Source organism: Coniophora puteana (assembly GCF_000271625.1).
Source record: "Coniophora puteana RWD-64-598 SS2 unplaced genomic scaffold CONPUscaffold_2, whole genome shotgun sequence".
NCBI lineage: Eukaryota > Fungi > Basidiomycota > Agaricomycetes > Boletales > Coniophoraceae > Coniophora > Coniophora puteana.
The window spans coordinates 2,678,976-2,706,085 of record NW_006913054.1 but is presented as its reverse complement, the minus strand read 5'-3'; the positions used below and the strand labels follow the sequence as shown (position 1 = coordinate 2,706,085).

At 54.8% G+C, this 27,110-nt stretch overlaps 10 protein-coding genes across 10 annotated transcripts; 4 read left to right on the top strand and 6 right to left on the bottom strand.

Moving 5' to 3' along the window:
* Positions 1-2,076: 2,076 nt before the first annotated feature.
* CONPUDRAFT_118405 (peptide chain release factor eRF aRF subunit 1) lies at positions 2,077-4,448 on the bottom strand. The gene is made up of 7 exons (XM_007766789.1): positions 4,261-4,448; positions 4,158-4,197; positions 3,838-4,076; positions 3,330-3,762; positions 3,057-3,273; positions 2,467-2,997; positions 2,077-2,394 (listed from the first exon to the last, which is right to left on the bottom strand). The coding sequence occupies exons 1-6, from the start codon at positions 4,338-4,340 to the stop codon at positions 2,693-2,695; spliced, it is 1,314 nt and encodes a 437-aa protein (XP_007764979.1). The 5' UTR covers positions 4,341-4,448; the 3' UTR covers positions 2,077-2,394; positions 2,467-2,692.
* Positions 4,449-4,727: 279 nt separating this feature from the next.
* On the top strand, positions 4,728-5,259 carry CONPUDRAFT_29142 (uncharacterized protein; the record flags this gene model as incomplete). Its single annotated transcript, XM_007765771.1, has 2 exons — positions 4,728-4,903; positions 5,025-5,259. Coding segments are annotated over 2 exons (411 nt in total), but the record flags the coding sequence as incomplete, so codon positions are not given.
* A 596-nt stretch (positions 5,260-5,855) lies between these two features.
* Positions 5,856-10,584, top strand: CONPUDRAFT_98596 (uncharacterized protein). Its single transcript, XM_007766788.1, has 13 exons — positions 5,856-6,512; positions 6,571-6,906; positions 6,958-7,126; positions 7,182-8,392; positions 8,479-8,844; positions 8,916-9,036; positions 9,102-9,329; positions 9,401-9,464; positions 9,523-9,562; positions 9,620-9,788; positions 9,843-9,910; positions 9,977-10,128; positions 10,194-10,584. Exons 1-13 carry the CDS (start codon positions 6,149-6,151, stop codon positions 10,458-10,460), a joined length of 3,555 nt encoding a protein of 1,184 aa, XP_007764978.1. The 5' UTR covers positions 5,856-6,148; the 3' UTR covers positions 10,461-10,584.
* Positions 10,585-10,667: 83 nt separating this feature from the next.
* CONPUDRAFT_162697 (uncharacterized protein) lies at positions 10,668-13,493 on the bottom strand (the record flags this gene model as incomplete). The annotated part of the gene is made up of 3 exons (XM_007766787.1): positions 13,032-13,493; positions 12,630-12,973; positions 10,668-12,572 (listed from the first exon to the last, which is right to left on the bottom strand). The coding sequence occupies exons 1-3, from the start codon at positions 13,483-13,485 to the stop codon at positions 10,668-10,670; spliced, it is 2,703 nt and encodes a 900-aa protein (XP_007764977.1). The 5' UTR covers positions 13,486-13,493.
* Positions 13,494-13,759: 266 nt separating this feature from the next.
* On the bottom strand, positions 13,760-14,445 carry CONPUDRAFT_70300 (Tautomerase MIF; the record flags this gene model as incomplete). The annotated part of the gene is made up of 6 exons (XM_007766004.1): positions 13,760-13,808; positions 13,868-13,900; positions 13,967-14,076; positions 14,131-14,244; positions 14,302-14,349; positions 14,413-14,445. 6 exons carry the CDS (start codon positions 14,443-14,445, stop codon positions 13,760-13,762), a joined length of 387 nt encoding a protein of 128 aa, XP_007764194.1.
* Positions 14,446-16,646: 2,201 nt separating this feature from the next.
* On the bottom strand, positions 16,647-17,737 carry CONPUDRAFT_80073 (Tautomerase MIF). Its single transcript, XM_007766129.1, has 6 exons — positions 17,665-17,737; positions 17,554-17,601; positions 17,379-17,492; positions 17,208-17,317; positions 17,114-17,146; positions 16,647-17,056 (listed from the first exon to the last, which is right to left on the bottom strand). Exons 1-6 carry the CDS (start codon positions 17,695-17,697, stop codon positions 17,008-17,010), a joined length of 387 nt encoding a protein of 128 aa, XP_007764319.1. The 5' UTR covers positions 17,698-17,737; the 3' UTR covers positions 16,647-17,007.
* Positions 17,738-18,110: 373 nt separating this feature from the next.
* Positions 18,111-18,812, bottom strand: CONPUDRAFT_150320 (Tautomerase MIF; the record flags this gene model as incomplete). The annotated part of the gene is made up of 6 exons (XM_007766786.1): positions 18,111-18,147; positions 18,211-18,243; positions 18,316-18,419; positions 18,517-18,627; positions 18,687-18,725; positions 18,780-18,812. The coding sequence occupies 6 exons, from the start codon at positions 18,810-18,812 to the stop codon at positions 18,111-18,113; spliced, it is 357 nt and encodes a 118-aa protein (XP_007764976.1).
* A 405-nt stretch (positions 18,813-19,217) lies between these two features.
* CONPUDRAFT_162695 (uncharacterized protein) lies at positions 19,218-21,649 on the bottom strand. Its single transcript, XM_007766785.1, has 7 exons — positions 21,305-21,649; positions 21,150-21,250; positions 20,473-21,096; positions 20,262-20,409; positions 20,040-20,211; positions 19,787-19,979; positions 19,218-19,717 (listed from the first exon to the last, which is right to left on the bottom strand). The coding sequence occupies exons 1-7, from the start codon at positions 21,581-21,583 to the stop codon at positions 19,447-19,449; spliced, it is 1,788 nt and encodes a 595-aa protein (XP_007764975.1). The 5' UTR covers positions 21,584-21,649; the 3' UTR covers positions 19,218-19,446.
* A 641-nt stretch (positions 21,650-22,290) lies between these two features.
* Positions 22,291-24,391, top strand: CONPUDRAFT_118397 (FAD/NAD(P)-binding domain-containing protein; the record flags this gene model as incomplete). The annotated part of the gene is made up of 10 exons (XM_007766784.1): positions 22,291-22,395; positions 22,449-22,509; positions 22,569-22,607; positions 22,663-22,677; positions 22,735-23,147; positions 23,205-23,289; positions 23,349-23,438; positions 23,498-23,627; positions 23,681-23,853; positions 23,918-24,391. The coding sequence occupies exons 1-10, from the start codon at positions 22,340-22,342 to the stop codon at positions 24,389-24,391; spliced, it is 1,536 nt and encodes a 511-aa protein (XP_007764974.1). The 5' UTR covers positions 22,291-22,339.
* A 1,009-nt stretch (positions 24,392-25,400) lies between these two features.
* Positions 25,401-26,138, top strand: CONPUDRAFT_80071 (uncharacterized protein). Its single transcript, XM_007766128.1, has 3 exons — positions 25,401-25,683; positions 25,755-26,003; positions 26,074-26,138. The coding sequence occupies exons 1-3, from the start codon at positions 25,500-25,502 to the stop codon at positions 26,088-26,090; spliced, it is 450 nt and encodes a 149-aa protein (XP_007764318.1). The 5' UTR covers positions 25,401-25,499; the 3' UTR covers positions 26,091-26,138.
* Positions 26,139-27,110: the final 972 nt, after the last annotated feature.

Here is a 27,110-nt window from a genome sequence, read left to right as displayed (position 1 = left end):
TGATTTCACTTGTTCGTGACAGGCACTCGCTTTGCACCCGCCCACTCAGTGTAGTAAGTATTTTCTTTTGCACCCTCTTATTCTCTCAAATTTCGAGCTCTCCTTGTGCTACGCGTATGCGCGTTCCCAGCCGAGTTGGGATATCAGTTCGGATAACTATCTATGGCATTTACTTCTACTCCGAGAATTGCGGTTGAGGATATACAGTATGTACAGGATAGAAGCGCATTCTATCATCTACGCACAGGATGTTGATGCTCGCAGACGATTATAGTCCACGGAATGTTTTTAGGAAATTATTGGCGTTCTCTGAAAGCCTAGTAACGTACTCCGGAGTGACGTTGACAGGGGCCCGCATGGTATCGGCAGACGGGGCGCTGCAGCTGGTTTCTCTCGCTATGAAAGGTTGTTCAGCGTCAAAGGGGGGGCTAACGGCGGCGTCAGTGGGGGAGCTGACACCGGCGTCAGATCTTGAGTTCCGGAAGTTCCGGAGCGGCAAGCAGTATTCTTCCCAGCGTTCTTCGCGTACGTCAGTCTTTCAACGTAGCATTTCCAAGGGAGTGATCACTTACCGGGACATTCTACCAGCGTCCAACACTTGAGGGGCGACGTGATATCATGCTTGGCCTTCTGGTGACGTACAATCGCACTATGATCCGCAGTATAATACTGGCACTTCTTGCACTGAAAGCGACCATGATTCATGCTAAGAATAACAATCTAGGATCAGAGTTGCTATCTAAGATGAAATTATTGAGAAACATTACTGAACGCCTTCAAAATGAACTCGAGCGTCTCTCCTGCTTGTGAAATCTGATGTGCAGCCATTTACCATACACTTTAAGATGGCTTCCTACAGAAAATCAGAACGCTATTGCTGCTCAAGGGTGGCTCTTGCCTTCTGTCGCCGTCCTTTTCCACGCATGACGCTGGGTGAATGGAGCGATGGTGCCATAATATGTAAGGAAAAGGGTATAGGACAGGTGAGGAAAGGTTCACCTAATGATTTTAGGAGGCACGTCTCACCACCTTTTATACGATTTATGGTTACCGCCACACCCCAATGATAAAGCGGACGTAGCTTTGGTACACTGCATCGATGAGGCAATAGGAAGAATTACGTTGACTTCTTGGTTGACTTGGTTTGGCGAGCTGTCCGAAGAAGTGCCTCTCAGGCTGATGTTTGCCGCATAAGCGCGCATAAGCGGAAGTTTTCGGTGTGAAACGTTGATTGATCCAATGCCGCGTTTACGGACAGCGAAAGAAAGCTTACCTCTAGTCCTCTACTCGATCGCACAGGATCGCACACCAGGCGGACAATGAAAATGCAAGTGATTTATGGTACTACTATCACACGTCTGTCAATAGAGACCGTTCATTTTTCACAGCGAGCCGTTCAATGCCCCAGTTCCCCACGAAGGCTCCGAGTCGCTTCATCAGGACTAACGAGGACTAACGGTCTCGATTGACTGTCCAAAAGCTTGGTACCGTCAGCCATCATCGATTTGCTAGACGCGCCAGCTGCTCGAATGGAAAGGTCTTTTCGACATTAGAGTCCCGGGCGACCAACGCCAGCTGATCCATCGGTTCCGTTATCACTCTCCGATAATGATATTAGCAAGATAAGCTAACGTGCATTAAATTTTCGTGGACACATTGACTCTGGAATCCGGGTGTACAGAACATAAGAGCGTAGACCAGGATGAATTCAGCTCACATTTTGCTGCTCGCGCCGCGTCTCAGATTTTCCTTTTGAGGTAGCCCAAACTCGCGTTCGCCCAAACTCTCGCTCGCAAACTCCTTTCCGAGCGGGGCCTTAGGCGTGCGAGCTGCAGACCAACGCCAGCTGAATCTCGGTCTCCGATCCGCTCACCGACCTTCCGCGCGTCCGCATCAAGCTTCTGCCCAACACCTAAGGCCCCGCTCGGAAAGGAGTTTGGGATCGAGAGTTTGGGCGAGCGCGAGTTTGCCTGACCCAATTTGGCAGGTGCTCTAAACCTCTCACCAAGGTAAAGCTCGTCGAGTAGTTGTAGTTGTAAAGCACATATCACTTGTACACCTTATCGTATTGCCTCGAAAATCTCCAATAATGATATTAGCAAGATAAGCCATGTCCGATTTCCCTATGACCTGTGCACCTTGGCTAATCGCCGGAACAAAGTCCACATCGGCTAACACACAACAGACAAGAAAAGCACAACATAGAATTACAGTACGGGATAATAAAAGTGTCAAAGCATCGTTATCGTACTACGCTCCAACTACACTACTCCCGCCTCCGACTGGATTTACAAAGCGGTAACAACACCTTCACCCTTTCACAAGGTCGTCGTGGGGCACCACGTTTGAACGACAATGGCCGGAAAAGGGCGTCCGAAAATCCATTGAATGACGCTGCGTGGAAGCAAAGTCCAAAGCGTTAGCACTTTGGTTCTTCCGCGGACAAATCCATCAGAAACAACGTACCCGCAAAACCGTTGACCACCGTATGACAGGCCCGGCCCGTCGGGGCATACCTCGCCATCTCCCTCTCAACAATCACAAACCCGTCCTCGTCCTCGTCCTCGTCCTCCCTTCCGATTCCATTCCGTTCCCCGTTCATTCTTTCGACACCCGTGCCCCCACACCCACCTTCCACCCCGCCCGGCGTGCCCCGCAGAACATCCCGGGCTCCGAAGAGCCAACAATACCGTCAAATATCATCATCGTCCGAATAAAACTCGTCCTCCTCATCATCCACACTCGCCAGATTGCTCAAATCCACCTTATACCGTAGCAGCCCCCCAATCCCGCCAAACCCCTTCACGAACTGCGCGCCCTCCTGCGAGCGGTTCGTCACGAACTCGAGCGCCGCGCCGAATTCCTTGTACTTCTCCGCGAACCACTCGAGGAGGGGCTGCGGCTCCGCGAGCTGCTCCATCTCGAGCCCGGTGGACTTGTCTGTGAACTTTTCGCGGTCTTTTTCTTGTTCCTTGTTTGCGTGGATCACAATTTCCTCTGCGATGCGTGGTTAAGCACCGGAGGTCTCGTTAAGCGGTAAAAGAGATGCTGCTCACCGCCAGCGGCGTTGCGCAGGATGTAGCGCGTGATGTCCATGTTCTCCCACACGATGAGCGTCTCCACGGCGCCAAGCTCGAGCGCCTTCAGCGTGTCGTCGATACCGAAGCAGTATCTGCCCGTGTCCTGGCTGATCTCATCAAAGTACTTCTGGATGAGCTTCTTCTCCTGGACGAACTTGACGTTGGCCAAAGACTCGGACGCAAGTTCAATGGCCTGCGGTATACCGATCAATACTCCGAGACATCGTAAAAAAAATGGGACGGACGCACCTGGTTGAACCCGTTCTCGCCGCCATAACTCACATCCACCACCTTGATCACCTTCGCCGCCAACCGCAGATCAAACATATCGCTCTGACTCAGCTCCGTCTTAAAGTCCGCGCTGCCCGCGAGCACGAGCCCGTTCACGTTCACCTTGTCCGCGGTGATAAAGTGCTGCACCGCGAGCTCCGCGACCTTGCGCACGTAGTTGTGGCGCTTCTCGTCGCGCAGGCGCGAAAAACGAAGTGCGGATTGACCACCGCGGCCGTGCTTCTTGGGGAGATCGACAGTGAACTTGTGGATGACCTCGCGCGTGTTGCCCGCGAGCGTGCCGAAGAGCGTGCCGTTGCCGTCCATGACGATGAAGCCGAAGCGCGAGTCGGACTCGAGCAGCTCTGAGAGCGCTTCCGTGTGGAATTTGTTGTCGCAGAGGTATAGCGATCTGTGTTGTGATAGCAAACGGAAGGGTCAGGGCCGTGTTGCCTGTATGCTTAGGGCAGACGGGGGAGAGACGCACGTGTTGATGGGCTTGTGCGGCTCAAAGTCGAACGAGACCTTCTTTTCCTTGCCCTCGTCGGTGAGGATCGTGCCGACGAAGAGCACGAGCCCGTTGGGCGGGACGCGGTTGTAGAGCTTGAGGCGCTGCTGCGTGCTCGTGATGGCGGCGAGGACCGAGAGCCGGTTGACGCGCGACTTGATGTTGGACGCGGTGCCGTACTCCTGCGTCAGCATCGCGGACGCACGCGAGATTTGATCCTAGCAACGACAGGCGCGCAACGAGGCCATGTGTTAGCAGCAGGGCGGAGGGGGCGGGCTATCCGGCGAGATCGAGCGTACCTTGGGCGGGATGATCAGGCTGATCATAGACGTGCCTGCTCTGTGCGTCGAGATCAAACATACGTTAGACGAAAGGAAGCGAACAGGCGACGGGACAGCGCACCCTCTGGCGGCGTCAAGGCTCTTGATGAGCTTCTTGACCTTCCACATCTGAATGTTCTGCTCTGCGACATCTTGACTCATCCTTGCTTGCCGCGATTCGAGTGTCTTGCTGCTGCCGGGGTAGCAAATACACAAGCGGGTTTTAGTCCTTTCAATGAAAAAGGGATTGGGGGGAAGGGGGAAAGGGCGTGCAGGTGGGCGGGCGATTGGGGATCTATTTGCTTATGAAGTGGAAGTTTTCGTGCTCACTTGCCGCATTTAGGGCCGGCCATTTATATCTCTGTCTCCTACCGCCACTGACTACAGGCGAGTCACTCTATGGCAGGCGGAAAGCGGAAGGCAGGCGCTCCCGACGACGCCAGTACTAACGAAAAGCGACTCAAAGATAACAACGGAGCCGCGAAGAAAGTCACTGCCATGTCTGCAGCAGCACCATCGAAAGCGGGTCCCTCTCAGCCCCAGCCGCGGCCGAGCAACATCAGGAAGCTGACTCCGCGCCGCCCGTACCCCACCGTGCCCCGCTCGGTGTCTGCGACGGGCCCGCGCTCAACGCACCACGAGGGAAAGAACTTTATCTGCATCACGCGAAAGACCAAGCTCGGCGCGTACCTCCGGCGGTGCCAGGACCTCCTCCTCAAAGACGGGTGCGTACACCCTCGCGCCGTCCCCATCTCTGTTCTCCCCCCCCCTGCGACGTGGCGTCTCTCCTCATCTCCCCAACCCGTAAGAAGACGAAAGCTCAACGAATGACATATAAAACGGTAGGTACAAAACCCTGCACCTGAGTGCAATGGGCGCGGCCATCACGCACCTCTCGCTTCTCCTCGTCTCGCTGCCTCCCATCCTACCGTACGCCGCGTCGGAGATCCGGGTGGCGCTCACAACGGGCTCGCTGGATGTGCATGACGAGGTCACGCCAGAGGACGAGGATGAGGACATCAGATACCGCACACGCACCAAGTCCACGCTCGCGGCTGTGCTCACGATTGGGGATGGGGACGACGATGTGCAGCTCGTGAGCAGGAGCAGGAGCGGTAAGGGGAAGAAGATGCCGCGGCAACGTTCGATGCAGGGAAACTCTGGTGGCTCTGGGGCGGGGACGAAAGAGGGCGCGGTGCAAGGGGACGAGGAGGATCTGGGTGTTCCTGAGCAGATTGTGATGGGTGAGCCAGAGCAGGACATGGACACGGATTAGTGTGCTGTTTCTTGCTTTGGGTTTTAACATTTTGCAAGGCATTATCACTAGCAATTTACTAATAAGTCGACACTTGGCCTGTGTACCGTACGTGATTACAAGGGGCTGATGTTTATCGGGAGCTTTGTGACGACTTGCTGTTGCTTTGTCTTGTCAATGAGCAACGAGATAAAGCTACATGTTCAGTGGTAGCATGTGTGGACGAAAGCTCAGTGAACAAGACGTAGGAGGAGGTCGCAAGGAGCCGGGCCGGGGTTGTCCCACACTCACGCCTCGTCTCTTGCCTCTTCCCCTGGTCGTACCCTTGAGTATGGCCAAATTCGAGTGCATAGAGTCTCCGGGAGGCAAAGGTGGCCTCCCATTAGCAAGTCCACCCACATACACCACACCCACCAGGAACAAGCGCACCCGCGCCCTCCTCGCAGCAGCCACCCTCGCCCTCATATGCATCTACGCGCCTCCCGTCCTCTCCTCGCTCTCCCGCGCCCTCGACACTTCTCCGCTCCAGCCCAACTCAGCCCAAGCCGACGACCCCGCCTCCGAGTTCAAAGACGACATCTTCCCCTTCCGCCCCAGCGCCTCGTGGGACATCTCCACCGACTTCCCCTACCCGCGCCTCCTGCAGTACGACGTCGAGGAGGGCACCTGGCTCCGCCTCGACGTGCACCCCACGTCAGGCGACATCGTCTTCGACATGGTCGGAGACCTGTACTGTCTCCCCGCCTCGGCGTACCTCCCGAACCTGCACCTGGAGGGCGCGCCGCCGACGCGCGCGGTTCCTGTTACGCAGGGCGTGCCGTTCGACTCGGAGCCGCATTTCTCGCCGGATGGGAGGAGGCTGCTGTTCACGAGCGATGCAGAGTCTGGTGTGGATAATATCTGGATCACGGAGTGGAAGGGCTGCGAGGCGATGGACCTGAGCGTGTCGTCTCGCGCGAACGCCGACCTCGCGCGTGTGCTGGAGACCAGGGACCTCGACGAGGACCTCCTCGCCCAGGGCGTCCCCGAGACTGCGGAGAGAACGCACAACAGGCTGCTGCGCGAGGGACGGCTTGGAGGTACGTGTATCAGTGCCTTGGCTGACCTAGTTTAGCTTACTGAAGTGGCCACAACTAGCCCAACGCGTGACGAACGAGACGTACAGATTCGTGGCCGACGCCCGTTTCCACCCCTCGGGCGACAAGATCATCGCGACCAAGCGCTACTTCTCCGAACGCAGTCTTGGAGCCGGCGAGGGCTGGGCGTACGACTTGCCCGGCGCCCAAACGCAGAACAACATCATCCCCGTCGGCGCCGGCACCCGCGTCGTCGGCAGAACCCTGCCGCCCGGATGGTCCAAGGAGGACTACGAAGGCCAGCAGATCGGCGCGGAGCAGTTCATCTGGGCGGGCGAGGACACGCTGATCTACTCGAAGAACGTCGTAGACGATGGGGTCTTTACGTATAGCAAAGGTGCGCTCGGGTTGCTCCTGCGAGAGAGGTTCTGATCGCTCCGCGAACTAGACGTCCACAGCGGCATATACGCCATCTTCGCGAAGAACCTCACGTCCGGCGAGACCGAGACGCTCGTCGGCGCGTTCCCCGGCGGCGCCAGCCGCCCCGAGCTCTCGCGCGACGGACGCACGCTCGCCTTCGTGCGCCGCGTGCGCGACCGCGAGGCGCTCGTCCTGAAGTGAGCCTTTCTCCACAGCGCTCCACGCATATATCTCACCGCGGCCCCCGCGCAGGGACCTGCACACCGGCACACTGCACCACATCTGGCACGGGCTCACATACGACCTCTCCACGATCTACGCGCCCATGGGCACATACCCCTCCTTCGCGTTCACCCCCTCCTCATCCGCCATCATACTCTGGGCCGCCGGCCAGATCTACAATGTCCCACTGAGCGTCAACGCCGACGGCGAGCGCGTCGCGGCCACAGGCGCGTCTCCCGCGCCGATCAGGTTCAGCGCGACGATCCGCAAGCGCCTCGCGGAGACGCGCAGCGGCGATACGGCGGATCTGGTGCGGATGGAGACGGCGGAGACGCAAAGGCTGCACGCGTTCAAGGAGCTGCAGGCGGACGACGGCGGGCGCAGGGTGCTGTTCCACGCCGCGGGCGCTACGTACGTCCAGGATGTCGCCGCCGTCAGTGGGGAAGGAAGCGACGCTGCGCCGCGGAGAGTGCCCGTGCTGCGCCCCGCGCAGGCGTACTACGCCGCGTCGTTCGTGCCCGGCGCGCCGGACCTCGTCGTGCACGCGCGCTGGTCGGACAGCGCGTTCAGCGCGATCGAGATCGCGAATGTTTCTGGCGGTGCGCTTGAGATCGCGGGTCTCCCGCTGGGACGGTACTACGCGCCCGTGCTGTGCGCGTGCGCAGGCGCGACGGTGCGCACGGTCGCGTTCGTCAAGACCGGCGGGGACGTGCTCACGGGCGACGTGGTCGCTACTGCGAACACGGGGCTGTATCTCGGCGAGATTGCGCTCCCGCGCGCCATCTCCGGCGACGCGGAGACAGTCGAGCTCAGAAACCTGCGCTACGTGCGCACGGACATCGCCACCGAGGACCCCGCGCTGCGCCTGCGCTTCATCGACGCGAACCGCACCCTGCTCATCCAGGAATCCGACCGCGCGTACGTGCTCGATCTCGCTTCCGCGCCTGACGCCTACACGGGGAAACACGCGCACGAGACGCTCGCGACGGGCAAAGCGTCCGACGGGCTCGCCGTTGTCCCGCGCAAGGCGCGCAGGGGGGGAGAAGGAGGGTACGCGGCGCGCACGGCGGCGTTCGTGGATAATTATCATGTGTATGTCGTGGACGGGCGCGATTTCGGGAGGGACGAGGCGCTGTGGAGTCGCCCTGGGAAGGCGACGAGGGGGATCGCGCGGGTGAGTTTGGACGGGGGGCATGATGTTGCGTTTAGCGGCGACGGGAGGAGGCTGTTTTGGCTGCTTGGTGCGTTCTGCCCCGTTTTTATACATGGACTGTCCGGGCTCCGATGCTGACGCTTTCTTCTTCTTATTGCGTGTGCGTTAACACAGGCCCCTATCTGCACTCCATCGACCTCAGCAAGCTCCGGCACTGCACACGCGCGATCAAAAACGACGCATCGACGTTCGGCATCGCGTGCACGCGCGAGCAGCTCGACGTGCAGGAGCTCGACGTGCGCTTCCCGACGGACATCGCACGGCTCAAGCGCGACGCGCGCGCGGCGTCGCCGGAGAACGACGATGCGGATGTGGTCGTGGTGCGCAATGCGACGGTGCTGACGATGCAGCACGGGGCGCGCGCGCGGGATCTGGTGAGCGGAGGTGTGGTTGTTGTTCGGGCGGGTGTGATCGAGGCGGTGGGCGATGCTGAGACGACGGTTGTCCCACCCGGTGCGACGGTTATCGAAGCTGACGGAGGTAAAACCTCTTTGCTATGTTTGTGCTGCAGTGAGCCGATCGCTGACACTGTTGTTTGCTTTGCTTTCCAGGCTACGTCGTACCGGGCTTCATCGACGCGCACGCTCACTGGAGCGGCACGGAGACGCACTACCCCACGACGTCCTGGGAGATGCAGACCTTCCTCGCGTACGGGGTTACCACCCTGCACAAGTAAGCCCCTCCCTCCCGCTCCTTATGCATACGGATCACTAACGCGAAACCGCGCTCACCAACAGCCCGAGTCTCGAAAACGTCGGCGGCTACGTCGAGCGCGGGCGCATCGAAAACGGCCTCATGATCGGCCCGCGCTCGTTCCAGGTCGGCAACATCATCTACGGCGCGTCGAACCTGCACTACCACGCGGACATCGCGGACATGCAGGAGGCGCGCTCGGCGCTCATCAGGATCAAGGCGGAGGGCGGGCCTGCGAGCTTTTCGTACAAGAACTATAATCTTCCTTCGAGGTGAGCGCCGTGCTTTGCTTTTTGTGGCGTTGGGTTGGTAGATCGTGTGCTCATGAGGCTGGTTGGTGCAGGGCGTCGCGCCAGAGGTTGTTGTTGCAGGCTAAGAACTTGTCGATGCTTTGTGTTCCGGAAGGTGTAAGCTATTTTCTCCACTGCAACGACTTCGGGGGAGATGGGCTGACGTGTGGTGAAGGGCATGAACTACAACTGGGACCTGGCCTACATCATCGACGGTGCGTTTGATTATCCACCACTGACTGTGCGCATTGGACCTCATATCGAGCTTCTAGGAATGACCACTGTCGAGCACAATATCCCCATTCCGGAGCTGTATGAAGACGTTCTGACGCTGTATGCTATGAGTGGCACTGCTGCTACTCCGACGCATATTGTGGACTATGGCGGAGCGTGGGGCGAGCAGCTCGTATACGAGTATCACGATGTCCCTAACGACCCCAAGTGAGCTCCAAAACACATGTTTCATCCGCATACTAACGCAAACTCCACTTCAAGGCTGCGAGAGTTCACGAGGCACGATATACTCGAGGGACTCTCCGAGGTCCCTAACCGCCCTTTGAACTGTAAGCCTTTTTTATATATTAAACTTCACCGTGTGATAATCAAACTTGACATGCTGAATCTCGTAGCATACGCGCTCTTCAATGTCTCCAAATCCATCACGAAGATGGCCGAACGCGGTCTGCTCGCCAACATCGGCGCGCACGGCGAGCCGCCCCTCGGGCTCAACTACCACGCTGAGATTTTCTTCGCCCACGTCGGTGGCATGTCCAACTACCAAGTGCGTTTCCCTTCACATGCTCGATCTACCCATAAGACCGTCTAATCAAAATCCTGCGCTTGAAGGTCCTGCAAGCAGCCACAGCGAACGCAGCAAAGACCTTCGGCCTGTGGAACTCTATCGGCTCCGTGCACCCGGGCAAGCTGGCGGACCTGGTCATCTACCCCGCCGGCGTCGACCTTCTGGACGACGAGAAGCCGAACAGCATCCGGAACACGCAGTCCATGAAGTACGTGATGCGGGGCGGCAGGCTTTGGGAGACGGACACGATGACGGAGGTGTGGCCGGTCAAGGGGAGGAAGCAGGTTGTTGCGCCTATTAACCCGGCATAGTGCTAGAGGTAGTGCTCCAATGCCCAACGTTGATCCCTCATTGCATCGATGTAAATACTAAGAAAGACAAGTACGGATAACAAAGGAGTGGATTACCAAAGAACATGTACTGTACATCAATGAGAAGCCGACCAGTGGCCACTACGCAACAGTCCCAAAAGCATTAGAAAAATTTGTCAAACCAAAGAAACGATGATGGACATCCGATCAAAGATCGAACGCAGAGCTCCGCCAACCAGGACCATCGTCGACCTGCTCAGCAGCCTCCCGCACCAGCCCGGGAATAGCCTCCACATCATCTCGAGCTCCACGAACGCGGTTACGCGCCTCATCAACCACCTCCTGCGGACGTGGTACATGCTCCCCAGGAGGCGTCGACGGTCTCACGAGCGCCCCAGGATCCCTATCCGGGAACAGCTGCGGCTGCACGCCCACCGCGACCGCGTTCTCCTCGAACGTCACCTCCGCCCCTGGCTCGACGACCACATGCGGCGGCGGCGTCACCCCGCCGTCACGCCCAGCTGCAGACTCGAACTCTCGCACGCGCACGCCCTCGTCGACGCGCTCGTGTACGACCGTCTGTCGCACGATCCCCTTGAGCGTTCCCTGCGTGCGCACCTCGACGCGCGCGTCCTGTTCGGGCAGCGCAGCGCACACAGCGTCGACGATGTCGCTGAGCTGAATCCCCCCCGTCGCCGCTTCGTCCTCACGGCCTGCGCGCGCGTACTCGGCCCTGCGCTGCGTGTGCCGCCTGCGCACGTCGGCGAGGAGGTGCTCCGTCTGCTCAAGCAGCGCGCGGATCTGCGACTCGAGGATGTGCGTGACAACGGTACGCGCGATGCGCTTCCCCAGCGGTCGGATGAGGAGAGCGTTAAGGATAGGGTGCGATGTTCTGCTGAGCGAGAGTCTGATCGGCGGAAGATGGATGTGCACAGAGTGTACGATGAACACCGGTGGCGTCTTTTCAGCACGCTCATCAAGTTGGTTCTGATCTAGCCCATCTTCGTGTCTTCTCTCGCCGTTCGGTTCGCGTGTCCCTGGCGCCCCAGCCTGCTTCCCTCCTTCCGTCTCCTCGTCATTCCAAGATCCACTCATCTCAAGCTGCACATCCAACTCAACACCCTCCCCGCCGAGCTCAATACCCATCACACCCTCATCCTCATACGAAAACGGGAACGCTGCCGCCGAATACTTGAAATAATACCCCACATTCTCCGCCGCGATCCTCACGCCCTTCGCCTGCAGCCTCAGCCACGTCCGATGGCTCACAGCGCCATTCTGCGTGTCCACGATGGTGTCGTTCCACGTCTGCACGCGCACGTTGTCGGGCACAAGGCCGCTCGTCGGGCTCTGGTATGCATAATCCTGCACGCCGCCCCAGCCCCCGTTCGTCGGGAAAACGACAGGCGTGAGACAGAGGTTGTCGAGCGCGACCTCGGTGGACGGGTCCCTGTACTCGACGCGGGGGAGAGGCAGCGTGCGGACTACCCGCAAGGCGCGGGGGAGCGTCCATGCGAGGAGCTCGGAAACGAGCTTGTACGTCCAGCCTCCCTTGCGTGACTGCTGGATCGTGTGACTGAGCTCGTCTAGAGATGATAGGAGGGCCCCGGTGGAACGATCTGTAATAAGAGCGTTGATGGAGAGCAGAAGTTGCGTGTGTACTTCAATCATATCGCGAGCTAGCCTGGAGGAAGAAGAGTTGAAGAAGGCGGCAGCGCGGGTGTAAAGCCCTTCCAGCTCCCTCTTGCTACTGAGGGACGCAGCAAACTGAGGATCTGATAATGCATGGTCCAGGTAGTGTTTCAGGTCAGAAACATAGGAAATGACGTGGGATGTGTCGTCGGCCTCGTCATCATCTGTTGCACCTGTCAACAAGGCATAGAAGTCGCGCATGACTGCTCGGAGGGCTTGGACAACGGATTCGAGTGACTGATGCGACGCCATACGCTCGAGAATGGTGCGACTATCTCCGAGGAGGTCTTCCAGCATAGGGGTAGTCTCAACGGACATCTGGCTAAGAACGGAAGACTTTTGAGAATATTTGCCCATGAGATCGATGATCGTTTTTATTGCAGTCAAGTGCTTCTCGTCTTGATGCGCTCGAATTATCAACTGTTGTGTCAAAGGTTAATGAGTGAGAGACGTCTGACAAGAAACATAGGCACTCACGTCTTGGGCCCTGCGCACAGCGACGTCCCTCACTATCAACGACTTTTCTTCCTTGATAGTCTCGCCCACCTCGTGAGCTCGGTCCTCGGCTTCGTGAATGACCTGCTGGACACCAGTGGCTCCGGGGCTGACACGAGCTTTGACTCCCACCGTATCCTCGACAATCCTTGCGCCTTGCTCGACAGCTGCAGCTAGCTCACCGACATTCTCCGCCGTCTTGGATAATGCCTCGCGTGAGTCGCGGAAGAAGTCTAGGAAGATAAGTCGAAGGACGGAGGAGGTGAGAAGGAAGTTGGATACGGTCAGGATAGACTGGAAAAGAGAGGTGATGTCGGCTTGAGTAGCTGAAGGAGGATGGACCGCATGAGCCGAAAGCCTCGAATAGGGGAGACTAGTGCTCGCCTTCGAGTTCTGCGGGAGTACGCTCCAGCTCTGATTTACTCACATTCACAGAGACGTGCTCTGCAATTTCCGTGGTCTTGAGGCGATAGTATACATCCTGCAACTTGTCGTCTTCATTCTTCTCCAAATCGAACCGGAGGACGTTCTGAAGGAGCTGCTTTGTTGACCTTGCCAGGTTCCTGACCAGAGCGCTGTGTTGAGTATCACCTCTAGATGTGCCGTCCACGACTTTGATACCCCTACTGGCCGCATTGTCGATTTGCGCTCCAGATGGTAGTTTTCCAGCTTTAAAGGCGGTGGCGACCTCGACAACTTTAGTCAACCACGGGGTCGTTTCTGACGAATCTTTCCCCAGCGTGTTTTGATCATTGTTTCCAGCCAGAAACGGCTGCCTTTCCTCTGGAATTACGAGCGGACCATCGCGGCGACGACAGCAAGAAAGCAGGAAGGACATGGCACCATAGTGGCGGAGGCAAGGAGGAGTTGAGCGCGACTCAGATGACGTAGTGCGGGCGCTTTGGGACAATAACCCCTATTTATACCTAGTATTGCAACCTCCTCAACCGCCGAAGAGATTCAAACAAGATTCAAAGACTTTCACTTGAGAATTTTACTGGGCCAAACGTCGTAATATATCGTACATGTAGATAGCATATGGATTGTGGAGTAATTCATATGTCCTCACCATACCCTAGCTCAACTAGTTCTGCTCTACATAGTGTTGGCTCTCACTTGGATGCCTTGAGCCCGTGATTCGTGACGGTATCTCCACTGAATCTGGATTGGTTAATTGATGATTATCAGATCAGTTTACAAATCTTTAACGATAAGCATACCCGATGTAATCAGCGCCTGTGTCTCTGAAAGAACTAATATATATGAAGAGGATGGTGAGCATTACTGGTACTTAAAAATACACATGGGCGAAAACTCACATGTAGCCTCGGTCGCTGCCAATTCCGAGCTTCTCCTCGATGAACTTGCCAAACTCAGCGCTCCATCTAGGAGTGTCTGCATGAGGTACGATATTGATTCCAATGCTCAGCTGTGAATTTTCAATTATGTCAACGACAACAGAAAATAGTCTGTGAATACAAACAATGTTCATCAAGTACGCTGGCTCGTCCATCTTTCCCCCGAAGATGATGTATGGATTGTAGATCACGTTGATGTTGAACAGGGATTCGTCCTTGCCGATCGTCTTTGCACAGGCCTGTACGTCGTTCGATCAATGTCGTGACAGTGGCTTCCTCGCTCATGCAACTCTGACCTTGGACAGCTCGGACACGAATGTCTTGACCTGGTCGTCACTCGTGAACTAGAACATCGCATAAACTCATCAGTTTCAAACACACTCAACCACAAAAATCATGGAGCAAACCTTGTGGTTGTGGTATAGCGTTATAATCGGCATCCTTGTGACAAGTAGTAAATGTAAGACGCCTGCAAAGGGAGGAAGGTCTTAAGGCAGAATGTACGCTCCGAGCCCCAGCCTCTTATAGTTGCTTTCAAATCGGGCGTTAATAATCTAGCTCTCAAAACGGGGCTGCGGAAATGTAACCATTCTCTGCTCATACTTTCATCGATGCTTGTTAACTTACCGATTGGTGACCAATGCTGGCATTGAGGTTCCATAATAGATGGCGTGTAAACGCCAAGGATGACCAAAATCCCCCACAGACGGAGCGCGCAAACGGTTTAGTGGCGTTGTCTCTTGATTAATACCCGCCTTCAGGCTCGCTGTAAGCATCTCACTTCCTCACTCTCTATGGATAAACAACAGTCGGTAGCGCCAGCACATGGGAACAACTATACTGCGGTGATGATGTGTTTCTGAGATGAATGAAGCATTCACCGCGAGTGCTTGTTAAGGCTAAGTTAACGTGGCAGGGAGGTTTAGCCATCGCACGCTATGCGACTAACGTTGAGTAGTGGTTACGGGCCGTCTTCAACTGGAATCGCAAAGACTCTGTATCAGCCAATAGAAGCCCATACCTCTAATATTTACGCGTCTCTTTCTATTATCACTCAGGTTCAAAGGGAAACATGCCTGTAACCAGGTTCATGGGGGTCTACCGGCGAGTACCACATAGCTCCGAGTACTAGAACATTGTACCACAGCAACGTATCATAAAGACTGTGATATTGTATGAAGCCAACAAGATTAACTAATACGCCGTACATGACGGTCAGTGATCCCTACTACTTAACAAACGGCTATATTCCTACTTCCGTGCTGAGCCCCGCCCGCTTCAAATGTTCAATACCCACAACCTCTCTCACCATGACCAGTGAGTCAGGTCATTCCTCTGATCAATGTCGCGCAGAATAATCTTCATTACCTCAATCTTGCAAAACCACCCTGATACCCTTCCATCTTCTTCTTCCGACCAGCTGTCCCAACATATATCTATTGGTGTCGTAGTTGTCTCCTGGTGCTTGCAGCCTGCTTTGCTGGTGACATTTTGAGAACAAGCTAAAAATACTTACGGCATTGTTACCATTTCTCGCTCTCAGTTACTCCTATTATGATTGTGCTGTGTGATATTCATAGCTTTTGCTATCCTAATACTGAGTCCCCTGGCGATCATTCTACATCTCGCTGGGGTTATCACAAATACTCCACAAGACGAACATTTACGCATAGAATCACCCCAGGGTTTTCAAAAAAACACCGATTTTGGCCGTTGTCATCGTTGAACGTTGAATTCTTATCCCATGAACATATTTCTAGGTTTTCTCAGGCCAGTGCCTCGTACGTCTGATGTTCATTCTCATGGTGGATTCGTGTTAACGGTATATATTAAGACTGGCAACTCGGGGTGACCGACCGGGATGGAGGAAATGGCGATCTCGGGCCTCGGCCTCGTCACAATTGAGCGGGTTACGGATGGGGTAAATCCTCCATTGCGCAACGTTCTTGTACAATTATTCTACGTAGACCGCGGCGCAAATTATTCTACCTGGTTCCTACGTTACTTGGGGTTAACTTAGTGTTCCCCCTACTTGCAAGGCCCCGCCCTCCAGGGCCGCAACCAAGCACCTAAGGGCACATCCAAACACTTGCCAACCTCGTAGATGAGTGGCCAACTGAAGGCCAGAGGCAGATATACTGGGGGCACAAGGGAGACTACGACTGTTATAACGGCAACACAGACACACACGTACAGTTGTACTGTGGCGTGAAATGGTGCCATGCCGGAACAAGCTCGAGATTACTGGACGACGTTAACATGAAATCTCTCTACGCGTAAGTTTACCAGCTAAGCTTATTTCCATCTTTGAAATGGCAGCTGTAGGTGAGAAGCAAGCCACCTGGTATATTTTTACAGTGTTGGAGGAAGAAGAGACGTAATAGCACGAGTCGGACAGGTCCAAGCCCTTATACTTCCTATTATCTACATCCATCTCTGTATTTATTCGTTTTAGAAATTGTGTAAGCTATAAGATCAGGCGATCCATTCGCCAGATGGGAGTTATCTCAGTCTTACATATTTTGCGTGTACTAGTAGGGTGACGATACACAGGTTTGAGGAGGAGACCTAGTATTTCCCAATATTCAGACGGAAATTGATATTCATATTTCGAAATGTTGCGACTTTAAATATAAATGCTGAGAAAATACATATATGCGATGTTTTTCATACTAACCACATCATCTACCTGGAACGAACAAATACTCGCTATAATCAAGGACAAAAATCAGGAGATGCCTCAGTAATATGTAGCTAGAATAAATTATCAGAAATAAGGCAAGGTTTGGACGGAAGTGGATGCATATGGCCCCTATTCACTTTACACGACTTAATTGAAGACCGATGCAAGACAGAGATTATGGCTGCGTTCATGATCGGGCTGGGGAATAGTTACGTTAATACATGGGCTACAGTCAGCTTCATGGTATCACACAGATGTCCTTATCACATCCTAGATCGACTTCAGCTCTGCTCTATACACGATCGCCTATCGTTGGCTCTCACTTGGATGCCTTGAGCCTGTTGTTCGTGATGGTGTCTCCACCGAACCTGGAATCAGAGCAATGTTAGCAGTGCAGATAATGAAGCATTTACAATGATTCCTACCCGATATAGTCGGCGCCCGGGTCTCTGAACGAGCTGCATAAAGAGGATGGTGAGTACTTCTGACCATAAGACATTCGTATGGATGAAAGCTCACATGTAGCCTCGGTCGCTGCCAATCCCAAGCTTCTCCTCGAGGAACTTGCTAATGTCAGCGGTCCATTTGGGCGTGTCAGCATTGGGTACGCTGTTGGTCCCGATGCTCAACTATGAACAAGGTCAACGTCAAGACGAAACCGCCGATTAGTAGTGTAGGTAAAGAACGAACGATGTTCAACATGAACGCCGGTTCGTCCGTCTTGCCCCCAAAGATGATGTACGGGTTATAGATCACGTTGACGTTGAAGAGGGACTCATCCTTGCCGATCGTCTTTGCGCAGACCTGTTTGTCATTGGGTCAATGTCGTAGCAGCGGTCTACTCACACATGCGATTCACTCTTACCTTGGACAGCTCAGACACAAATGTCTTGATCTGGTCGTCGCTCGTGAACTAGATCGCCGTGTACATACTTCAACTGCGAGCAAAGTCATAAACAAGAACGGCGAAGCGCACCTTGCGGTTGTGATATAGCGTTACAAGCGGCATACTGGTGGCGGGCAGCAAGCAGAAGAGGTCCTGAGAAAAGAGGGAAGCCTTGGTGCAGATTATCCCGCTCCGAGCCCGAGCCTATTATAGTCGCCCTACCGCGCGTCATAATCCGGTTCCTGAAGCGCTCACGGGGTTATTCACCCTTCTTCGCGCATGCGCATCAATCCTCGTTGGCTTACCAATAACCTACCAACACTGTGGCTTACCAAGAGGCGCACGAACGAGTCATCGATTTCCAAGGACAATAATCAAGAAAGCATACTGTACACTCCATCGCGTGTAACTTTTAGAGAACATACATACTGTGGCACAAAGCGGGCTGCCGCCCCGCGCGTAATGTGACCTCTCCTCCTCCAAGACGGGAAACCAGCCTTCTCTCACTCCCTGCCTTTACTTAGACTTCGTCCCGGCTATCCCTCCAAAGCTGCTGCGGTGGATCCAAGTGCGCTGTAGATCAATCAGTTAGACATGGGACCCAGGTACTATGGTCAATCTGGAAAGACAACGCACCCAACATACTCCGGGCCGGGATCCTCGAATGCGCTGTAGTTGCAGCAGCGGAGATGCGCAGTCTCAGCAAGTGGATACAGTCACAGAGAAAAGTAGATAACGCACATGTGATACCGGTTCTTGGGCACGCCAAGCTTAAGCTCAAAGAAAGACGCGAACGCGGCGGACCACTTGACAGCGTTCTCCGGCGAGTTGTTCCACAGGTTGATCTGTAGCACGAAGCGTATCGCATGACAGAGCGCTGGGTCAGCATGTCACAGTTCCACAGCCGCGGCGAGTCTCGAGGGCTCGGAGCTCAGGACGTACAATGTGCAGCCGGCATGCGGGCTCGAACGTCGCGGCAAATGCAAAGTCGGGATTGTGGACGATGGACAAGCTAATAGCGGTCACGGGCTTGCTAACTGTCTCGGATATGAACTGGAAAAATAGAAGCTTCAGATCGCAGTACGCATCCGAGCGCAACGCGACGTGCGTACGTTGGTGAAATCGACTGCCAGCTGGCGGGTGTCTTCTACCTGTGAGAAAAAGTTCATTGAACCAGTGGTATGAAGCTATGAAATGAGGCTCACCTTGACGTTGTGGATGAGCGTGACGAGCGGCATAGCGGTTGATAATTCTGTGTACGGAGAAAAGAACAAATGTTAAGAGATAGTGTCAAGGGACTAGTAAATCTGTCAGGGGCTTTAAAAGAAGACCTGACCCTCTCGCTCGGGCCGTTCCGACCGAGCAAGCTTTCACGACAATTCTTCCATTTGCCCTCCATGGGTTCATGAGACACGCACAGCGGCGTCCTTCCCAGTCACCTTTCGAACGTTACTAGTGTTGATTGAGTTTGAACAATGCCCAACACGAGCAGATAGTGCACCGAAAAGTTGGGCATTTGCTCATGCGCGACGCAAACCTGACATAAGTGGTGGCACACCGACCGTGCCTCCTGGAGCTAAAGCGGCGACGTCAAGATCATTTCAAGCTGGGTCCTTATCGACGAATGGTTGCGTCTGTGAGTAGGTAAGTAGCTTGGTAAAATTAGGCAAGGGAATATAGTCAGCACACATTACAGCACATCAGAGAACCCTAAGATAGAACTCGCGATAGATAGAAAGTCTTCCCTGCATAGATCGTCCATGTCCGTGTCCGTAGATCACCAGCACTCCTCAAATCTCCGTCTTCTACCTCAACAGCGAGCTCGCGCTGTGCCCTCCTCACCTTCTATCTCCGAGCAGCCTCAAATCAAACTCACTCGAACCGCACCGTGCGCGAATCCAGCCCGTCGGCTGCGCGCAGGTTGATCGCGCCGCCCGCGACCGAGCTGAGCGAGTGCCCGTACATGAAGTGGCTCCGCGCGAGCAGCGCCTGCTCCACGAGCCCGAGCACGTCCGTGAGCATGAGACCCCAGCCGAACGCGCGCCGGTCTTCGTCTGTGAGCAGGTCGGCGATGAGCACGGCGCCGTGCTCGCGGAGGTAGGCCAGGTTCGCGGGGTCGCGTTCGTCTGTGGCTATGTAGAATCTGCCGGGGAGAAGGGGAGCAGATTGAGGTCGGGTTAGGTCCCGGGATGGATGGGAGATAGATGCTTACTTGTCGCCTTCCTTGGGCGGCTCGCGCTGGTAGAAGGCTATGTTGGGGATTACGTTCGGAACGTTGTATGGAGTGATGGATTCAGCATCGAATGAGGTGCGCTCGAGCATCAGTCGCCCGTTGATAACCTGCTGTGCTATGCGGTTGAAGTGCGAGACGAAGTCATCCTGAATGGCCCAGCCCAGGGACACGACTACGACCGTCCTATTGTCAGGAACATATGCTAGAGAAGCGATCAACACAAGGGACTCACAATCGCCTCTCCGCATGTGAGCGGCAATCCACATCCGACCTTCGTTCATCTCGACCATCCTGTTGGCAAGCTTGGCTGCGAGGTCGTATACAGCCTGTGGGGCATGCGTGTCGTAAAGCACCATCTCGGAGAACGTGTCGCGTCGCTCGGGAGTCGTAAAGCGTAACGAGCCCTGTACACCACCTCAGCACTTGTTTGGGAAAGTAGGCATGGTCCACGTACTGGCTTCCGGCCGTCATGTACTTCACCCTCAAGATACAGCACATCGGCCTCTATGTCGCCGAAATCGTCCACAAACCCGCGGATAGACTCGCGCGGAACAACCTGTTGTATTGCGCTGGCGACATTTTTCACGAAGTCCATGCCGTGCCTGCACGCATCAAAACACCATGTCAGCCTACCAAAGAAACGTATCTCCATCACGAGTACTCACGCGCCCTTATACGTATACACCACCTCCATTCCATTCCCTTGCAGCACCTCTGCGATCTCGTCCGGATTACCAGCGCCCAGTACACCCGCGGTACTGAGCGCAAGAAGCGCATGCTCCCAGGTCACCGCAGGAACCCGGTCTTCAGCTTTGATGTAACGATATGTGAGTACCTCGTCGTAGATCTCCGTCCGCGTAACATTGGGGAAGCGTCCGGACTCGTCCTTGTTGGGATCCCCAGCCAACACGTCCCACTGTCCCCTTTGCTTCATCTCCTCCGGGATGACATCCACACGCGTCGTGCCCTCGGGATCGAACCAATCGTTCTTAATAGTGTGCATGCTCGGCACCTTGGTTAGGTTCGCCTCGAACACGCTTGGGTTCTGGTGGTAGAGAGTTGTGTCCCACTGGCCTGTGCTGTTCTCGAGGTCGGGAGAGAGGGAGTGCAAGCGAAGGTAGTCCGATACGAGAATAACGGAGTAGTGCTCTTGGAGTCGCGTGACGTTGAGCACCGTGTCGATGGGTATCTTCCATCCCATTTGCTCATCTTCAGGAAGGTCGCGCCATTGGTCGGTGCGTAGAGCGTCTCCGCGGTTGACCATAGGCGCGTACGCTACACAGACTGAGCTTGAACACTCGCATAAGGGAAGGGAAGCATAGAAGAGGACGCATACACTCACTTGGTGAACTCGCACGATCGGGCGTAGACGAAAGACGGGATGATTGCTGTTCTGTTCAGGAGCGCAGCATGATACACAACCGCTTCAATGATGTACCGCATCTGACCTTCGCGGTCCATCAGCGTTCACAAAGGTCACCAAAGATGAGGACCCACGTTATTCCATCCCAGCTCCAGGCTAAAGTCCCGCGCATAGTACCCTCGCGTACGCGACACGATATCGCTGACGGTCTCCAGATACAACAACTCTTCTCGTGCCTTTTCCTTCGCGAGGCTAGACCAGAACCGCGAGGAGGCAGAGGCGCGAAGGCCGAAGAAGCATGTTTCTGTTGCGCCCCCGTGGGTGAGCACGTAGCCAGTGAGGATACCGCATGTGAACGCGAAGAAGACTAGGATGATTGCACCGCGTCTGGGGAGTGACCGGAGCAAGAGCATAGGAGACCGAGCGAAAAAAAAATACGGAACGACGCGTCTATAGGAGAAACGTTATGTCTGCGTTAGCAAAGGTCGTGTGGGTCAAGAAAGAGAGTGTAGAGGGTAAGAGGGGAATCGCGCAACGCAGCAGTGTTGCCGCAGCTTTGATCGGACGCGTGTGTCTGGGTAGAACATTGTGTGGGAAAAAATGACATCAATGTCGACCAAGTTGTCGACGCGACACTGCTCTCTTCGCCATCTTCACTATAGCGATCTTCACGTCTTGCTTTTGTCTTTCGTTGACTCAGACTCTCACTTTGTCTATATTGTAGATAAATTCAGCGCACAATCGCAGTCAAATCTCGAGACATGCATGACGAAGACCTTCAAGTTGTCTCTCCTCGCTCGGCGTCGGTCGGCTGCCCTCGGCGAACTCGGGCGCTAATCGGCTTGGAAGACTCCGTTCGGGAAAGCCTATTTTTAGTTTTCACATCTGCCGCCGGGAACTGCGCCGGCATTTCCGGTTCCCGTATCTGGGCCGAAAAGAAAACATATGTTCCCCGCTGACATCACGACTCTCCCATACGGCTTTTCATGTTACCATTTTTACGCTGACAGCGCAGGCACCTCCTGAGGGATCATGCGCTGTGAATGCTCCCCCTTCGACGTATATAGTGCTGGGTAGAGCCCACGATTGGTTGTTCTGCCCCCCACGCGACACTTACTCAGGGAGAGCACGATTGGGAGCACCTCGCCTTTCAGCCCTGGCCATTGACGATGACAGCACGAACTTTGAACGAGGGCAGACCGAGAGTTGCTGTAGTTGGCGCTGGGTAAGTGTCGTCCGGCAAACTCGTGTACATCTTATCTTCATCAGTGTACGAAGTGTGTCTGGGATCAACATGGCGTTAGTTCTCAAGGACAAAATGAAGTACGATAACTTCGTGGTACGTGCTATACCGCCTTGTGATCATACTCGGCCTGACTTGAACGCGTCTTTGTGCAGATCATCGAAAAGTGCGATGCCATTGGAGGAACCTGGAGGGTACGTTCATTTCCATGGCCTTCCCTGTATGTTCTCTGACACTAATCCTTTTCAGGATAATGTATACCCTGTCAGCATCTCTCAATTGTCACTATTACTTCGATTGCTGAATGATACCATGTTTTAGGGCTGCGGTTCTGACGTTCCTGGCCACTTCTACTCGCTTTCGACAGAGCTGAACCCTGATTGGGGCTCGTATTATGTGACACAGCCCGAAATCCTGTCCTATTGGAAGAACATTTGGGCCAAGCACCATCTCACTGACTACACCTGGTTCAACACCGAAGTCCTCTCCGTCGAGTGGAGCGCCGACCGTCACGCGTACCGCATGCGATACCGCGATACCAAAACGGACGAGCACAAGGAGACCTGGGTGGAAGTCGTGATTGGGGCCGCCGGCCCGTTTCCCTCTGCGCTCATCCCCGCGGACTTGAAGGGCGTCGAGAACTTCAAGGGGCCTTCGTGGCACTCGCTCTCCTGGCGAAATGACGTCGACCTTGGAGGGAAGCGCGTCGGTGTGATTGGGAATGGATGCTCAGCGTCAGTCGTGTTATCCACCTGTCTCTTCTTGTCGACTTACGCAGATCGTGATGGTAGGTGTCAACTTATACCCCAAATTTCGGAAGATCCCTCTGTCGAAGTGGTCAACTTTTGTCGGACGCCGAGTTGGTTCGCGCCTCGTGTGAGTATTATGACTCTCTCGTGTAGTACTAGCTATCATTAAACTAAACTTGATCATAGGAACAATTCAAGTACCCGCGATGGGTGAAATGGGCTTTCCGCAATGTACCAGGTGTTATGCGCGTTTATCGCACTCTGATGATGGTTTCGGTACGTCAGCTCACAAGTAACACCAGTACTAGTGTGGCCTTCTTAACGAATCGAAATAGCGTGAAATCGTCTACTACGGATTCGTCAAAGACAGTCTTTTCATGCGGAAAGTCATACTGAGTGTCCTCACGAAATATCTGAAAAGAACTGCTCCAAAGGAATACCACGACAAGTTAATACCTTCATACCGTTCGTGGCGCATGTCCTCGCTTCGTTTCTGCCCCTGACGTTTCTTATTTCAGCACCAGGATGCAAGCGCATCATAGTTGACCCAGGGTACCTCGAAGCCTTGTATCGACCGAATGTTTCATTAGAATGGACTGGGATCGAGGAGGTTCTAGAAGACGGTGTACGCTTAAAATCAGGCACCTTTGTCCCCCTCGACATTATCATCTTCGGCACGGGATTCGAAATTGTAAGTCTTCACCTCGCCCCTTCCTTTTCCTCGTTACACCACTTTAACACTTTCTCGCGCCCAGCTCAACCGCAACATGCCCATCTTCGGCATCAACGGTAAATCTCTGATGGAGTACTTCGACGACAAGGGTGGCCCACACGCCTACCTCGGCACCGCCTACCCGGACTTCCCCAATTTCTTCACGCTCGTCGGGCCCAACGTCGCGACGGGCCACTCGTCCGTCCTCTTCGCTGCCGAGACGCAGGCGCACTACATCGCGCGCATTCTCTCGCACACCGTGCTCTCGCCGGGTTCGGGCGGCGCACAGAGTGTTGCGCCGAAGGCGTCCGCGACGGACGCACACAACGCGTGGGTGGAGAAGCGGCTGGAGAACACGGTGTGGACGGAGTGCCTGTCGTATTACCGGAGGGTGGATAGGGATGGGAAGGGGGCCGGGAGGAATGCGGCGATTTTCCCGGGGACAATGATCAAGTTCTGGAGTATGATGAGGAAGGTGAGGTGGGCGGATTGGAATGTGGAGCGCTCCGAAAAGTAACTAGTTTCGTTAGTTACTTATTCAAATTTGTGGTTAGATGGTAACAAAATCAGCGAGGTAAACTTGAACCGGAGCTCAAGGTATAAGCCATTTGCTAATCAGAGGGAACCGCCACAAAAGTAGTTAGGGACACATGGGCACAGCCACATATAAAACGCATGCAAGCCGCGGAAGCAGATTCATTTCAGGCTCAATCCTGTCCACAACATCCTTCAGCTTCAGACCGCAGCATCCTTCAAAAGCCTGTACAGGCCATTCCGTCTCCCACTCTGAGGCTATGGTGTCTAGTGAGTCATGCACGAAGACCTTTTGGCACTCGACTCCGCCGCAGCTTCTGGTACAAAGTAATATCTACGTTTTTCTCAGGGCTGAGGCGCCCATTTACTTCTGACTCGCACTCGAGGAGCCACGGTTGTGCACCCCCGCGACCGCATCACCCATAGCGCTGTCTTCTGTTCTCCGACTGGGCCAGGTACTCATTGAGACGCTACTTGTTGATCCTGACGTTTCGGAGATCCTCCTAGAGTCTTGCTGCTGACAAACGCAATAGACTTTTCTGTCTCCGTGCCAGTGCCGTACTTCTTGGTGTGCTTCTCGCGCTTGCACGTGCGACATCGCGATAATCCATCATAATGACTCGGCTCGAAGACAACGAGGCCCACACAATCCTGGCAACGCTCAGCGCCCGTGATCAGCCTCGATGCAGGAATTAGGTTGAGTGACTCGAGTTGTGTCCCTACTTCGGTTCAAGAGCGTATCACATTTTCAAGAAGCACCCGGTCCGTAAATATGTGGATGAACAAACACAGACTCTTGATCATGCGCATATATAGGACAACTGTAGCATGTAACGTCTATATACTCTCCAAGTCTCCCCCATCGCCCTCAGTCTCTTCGCCACTTGATCATGAGCACCTCGATGTTTACCCGCCCCTCTTGGACCTCTGGGATTGAGGCAGGCAATAACGCCATCCGTGACGCTTTTAAGAGCGCCCCACCTCCTCCGCTCGGAACTGCCGCCACGCCAGCGCAGCGCGCGACGCTGCCAAAGCCGGAGGCAATTCCCGTTGGCGTTGTTATCGGGAGTGTCATCGTTGTCCCGCACGGCATGCAGTTCGCCGACGACGGCTCGGGCCAAACCGTCGTGCAGCTATCCGAGAGTGTCGTGCTCCCGAGCCAGCTTCAAGATGCGAGGATCAGCCCGGACGCCGTGCCGTGTTTCACGTATGAGCGTGAGGGCAGGGCAGCGACGCCACTAGAGGAGACAAATGTGATTCTTTGGTTGCATGCAGGTACGTCCGCCTAGAGTCTACTTCTCGCCCGGATCCTCATCTGCTTAATCGACTCTGGTTTGCGCTGGCAGGTGGTAACATCATTGGCCATCCTGCCGACTACGGCCAGCCGGGCCCGCAATGGGTCCCGACGATCAGCAAGGTCGCGGCGGGTTTCGACGGCGTGATCTTTGCGCCTTCCTACCGCCTCGCGACTGTCCCAGAGAACACATACCCTGCGAATCTACAGGACATATGGCACGCGTACCATTACGTCCTCGAGCAGGGATACCAGCCCAAGAACATTCGCCTCGTGGGCGAGAGTGCCGGTGGCAATTCTGGTGCGCCCTGCCGCGGTCCTATTGAGTGTTTTTCGTGGCGACTGACTGGCTGCCATCTTCCGTTGCGCAGTGTTCATCCTCACCTGATTTGATTTGATTCGTCATTTTAATGTCCAGGAGGGCGATACACCCTAAGACGGACAGTACTACTGTAGAAACTCGTAACGTAAAGTGTAACCAAGAACGAGGATGTCATGCTAACAAGTACTTCATCCTCACCTATCTGCTCCACCTGCTCTCCAAACCCCTCCCGCACAGCATCGTCGCTTTCTGTCCCGCCGCAGACCACGATTACGCCCTCTCGCCGTACGCCGAGGCCCAGACTGACGCAGACCCCTTCGACATATCTTTTCACAGGTTCAGCTCGGACCTATGGCTCCTCGCGCCCGGCACGTTCCCGTCCCTCCCGGCGCGCTTCGAAGGTGCACCGCCGCGCGACCGCAAGAGTCCGCTGGTCTCGGCGATGGACACCCCCATCAAGGACATCGTGAGCTGGCCGAGGACGTTGATTATTACGGGCACGGCGGACCAGCTCATCGACCCATCGCGGTATATTCACAAGGCGGCGGGAGAGGAGAGTGGGAAGGTGCGGTTGCTCAAGGTGGACGGTGGTGTGCATGGGTTTTGGCTCTTCCCGTTCTACGGGAAGCTGAGGGATCATGTGCTGGAGACGGCGTTGAAGTTCATTCAGTAGAGTATAAGTTTAATGGGACGGAAGGGTCTCCTCTCTGTTGTGTTCTCCACTGAAGCTTGTAAGTAGTAACTAATCAATGCTGTAAAATGCTCCCAACTTCCTCATTATCTTTAGATGATTTGCGGTCGCTGATTATATACCTGCACCCAACCATCACGTTGAACAAACCGGAACGACATATGTGACTTATGTCGTGGCAAGCCGCTAGCGATGTCACTACCAAGGCGAAGCGAAGTGCGCCAGATAGGGGCTAATTCCTTAGTCTCCTTTTTGCAGCCGTTTTACACGTGTCGCTGCGCTCTTTTGACGCTGTGTAAAACTGACGTGAGAGCGATGCTTCAGAAATTGCCGAAGCTTGGGATGATGTCTCTCGCCGTTGATTGCGAAACGCCCGAGCTCGATACCGTCAATGA

Excerpts from the sequence above, each read along its gene's own strand:
- CONPUDRAFT_118405 (XM_007766789.1), bottom strand. The coding sequence starts at position 4,340 with ATGAGTCAAGATGTCGCAGAGCAGAACATTCAGATGTGGAAGGTCAAG. Across the intron at positions 3,763-3,837 it reads CCGCACAAGCCCATCAACAC|ATCGCTATACCTCTGCGACA; the intron begins GTGCGTCTCTCC and ends ATCACAACACAG. Across the intron at positions 3,274-3,329 it reads GCGAGAACGGGTTCAACCAG|GCCATTGAACTTGCGTCCGA; the intron begins GTGCGTCCGTCC and ends GGTATACCGCAG.
- CONPUDRAFT_98596 (XM_007766788.1), top strand. The coding sequence starts at position 6,149 with ATGGTCGGAGACCTGTACTGTCTCCCCGCCTCGGCGTACCTCCCGAAC. Across the intron at positions 8,393-8,478 it reads GAGGCTGTTTTGGCTGCTTG|GCCCCTATCTGCACTCCATC; the intron begins GTGCGTTCTGCC and ends GCGTTAACACAG. Across the intron at positions 9,911-9,976 it reads CCCTAACCGCCCTTTGAACT|CATACGCGCTCTTCAATGTC; the intron begins GTAAGCCTTTTT and ends TGAATCTCGTAG.
- CONPUDRAFT_80073 (XM_007766129.1), bottom strand. The coding sequence starts at position 17,697 with ATGCCGCTTGTAACGCTATATCACAACCGCAAG. Across the intron at positions 17,602-17,664 it reads CGCTATATCACAACCGCAAG|TTCACGAGCGACGACCAGAT; the intron begins GTGCGCTTCGCC and ends ACGGCGATCTAG. Across the intron at positions 17,318-17,378 it reads CGGCGTTCATGTTGAACATC|TTGAGCATCGGGACCAACAG; the intron begins GTTCGTTCTTTA and ends CCTTGTTCATAG.
- CONPUDRAFT_162695 (XM_007766785.1), bottom strand. The coding sequence starts at position 21,583 with ATGCTCTTGCTCCGGTCACTCCCCAGACGCGGTGCAATCATCCTAGTC. Across the intron at positions 20,410-20,472 it reads GTGTATACGTATAAGGGCGC|GCACGGCATGGACTTCGTGA; the intron begins GTGAGTACTCGT and ends TGATGCGTGCAG. Across the intron at positions 20,212-20,261 it reads TACATGACGGCCGGAAGCCA|GGCTCGTTACGCTTTACGAC; the intron begins GTACGTGGACCA and ends GGTGGTGTACAG.
- CONPUDRAFT_80071 (XM_007766128.1), top strand. The coding sequence starts at position 25,500 with ATGCAGTTCGCCGACGACGGCTCGGGCCAAACCGTCGTGCAGCTATCC. Across the intron at positions 25,684-25,754 it reads GATTCTTTGGTTGCATGCAG|GTGGTAACATCATTGGCCAT; the intron begins GTACGTCCGCCT and ends TTGCGCTGGCAG.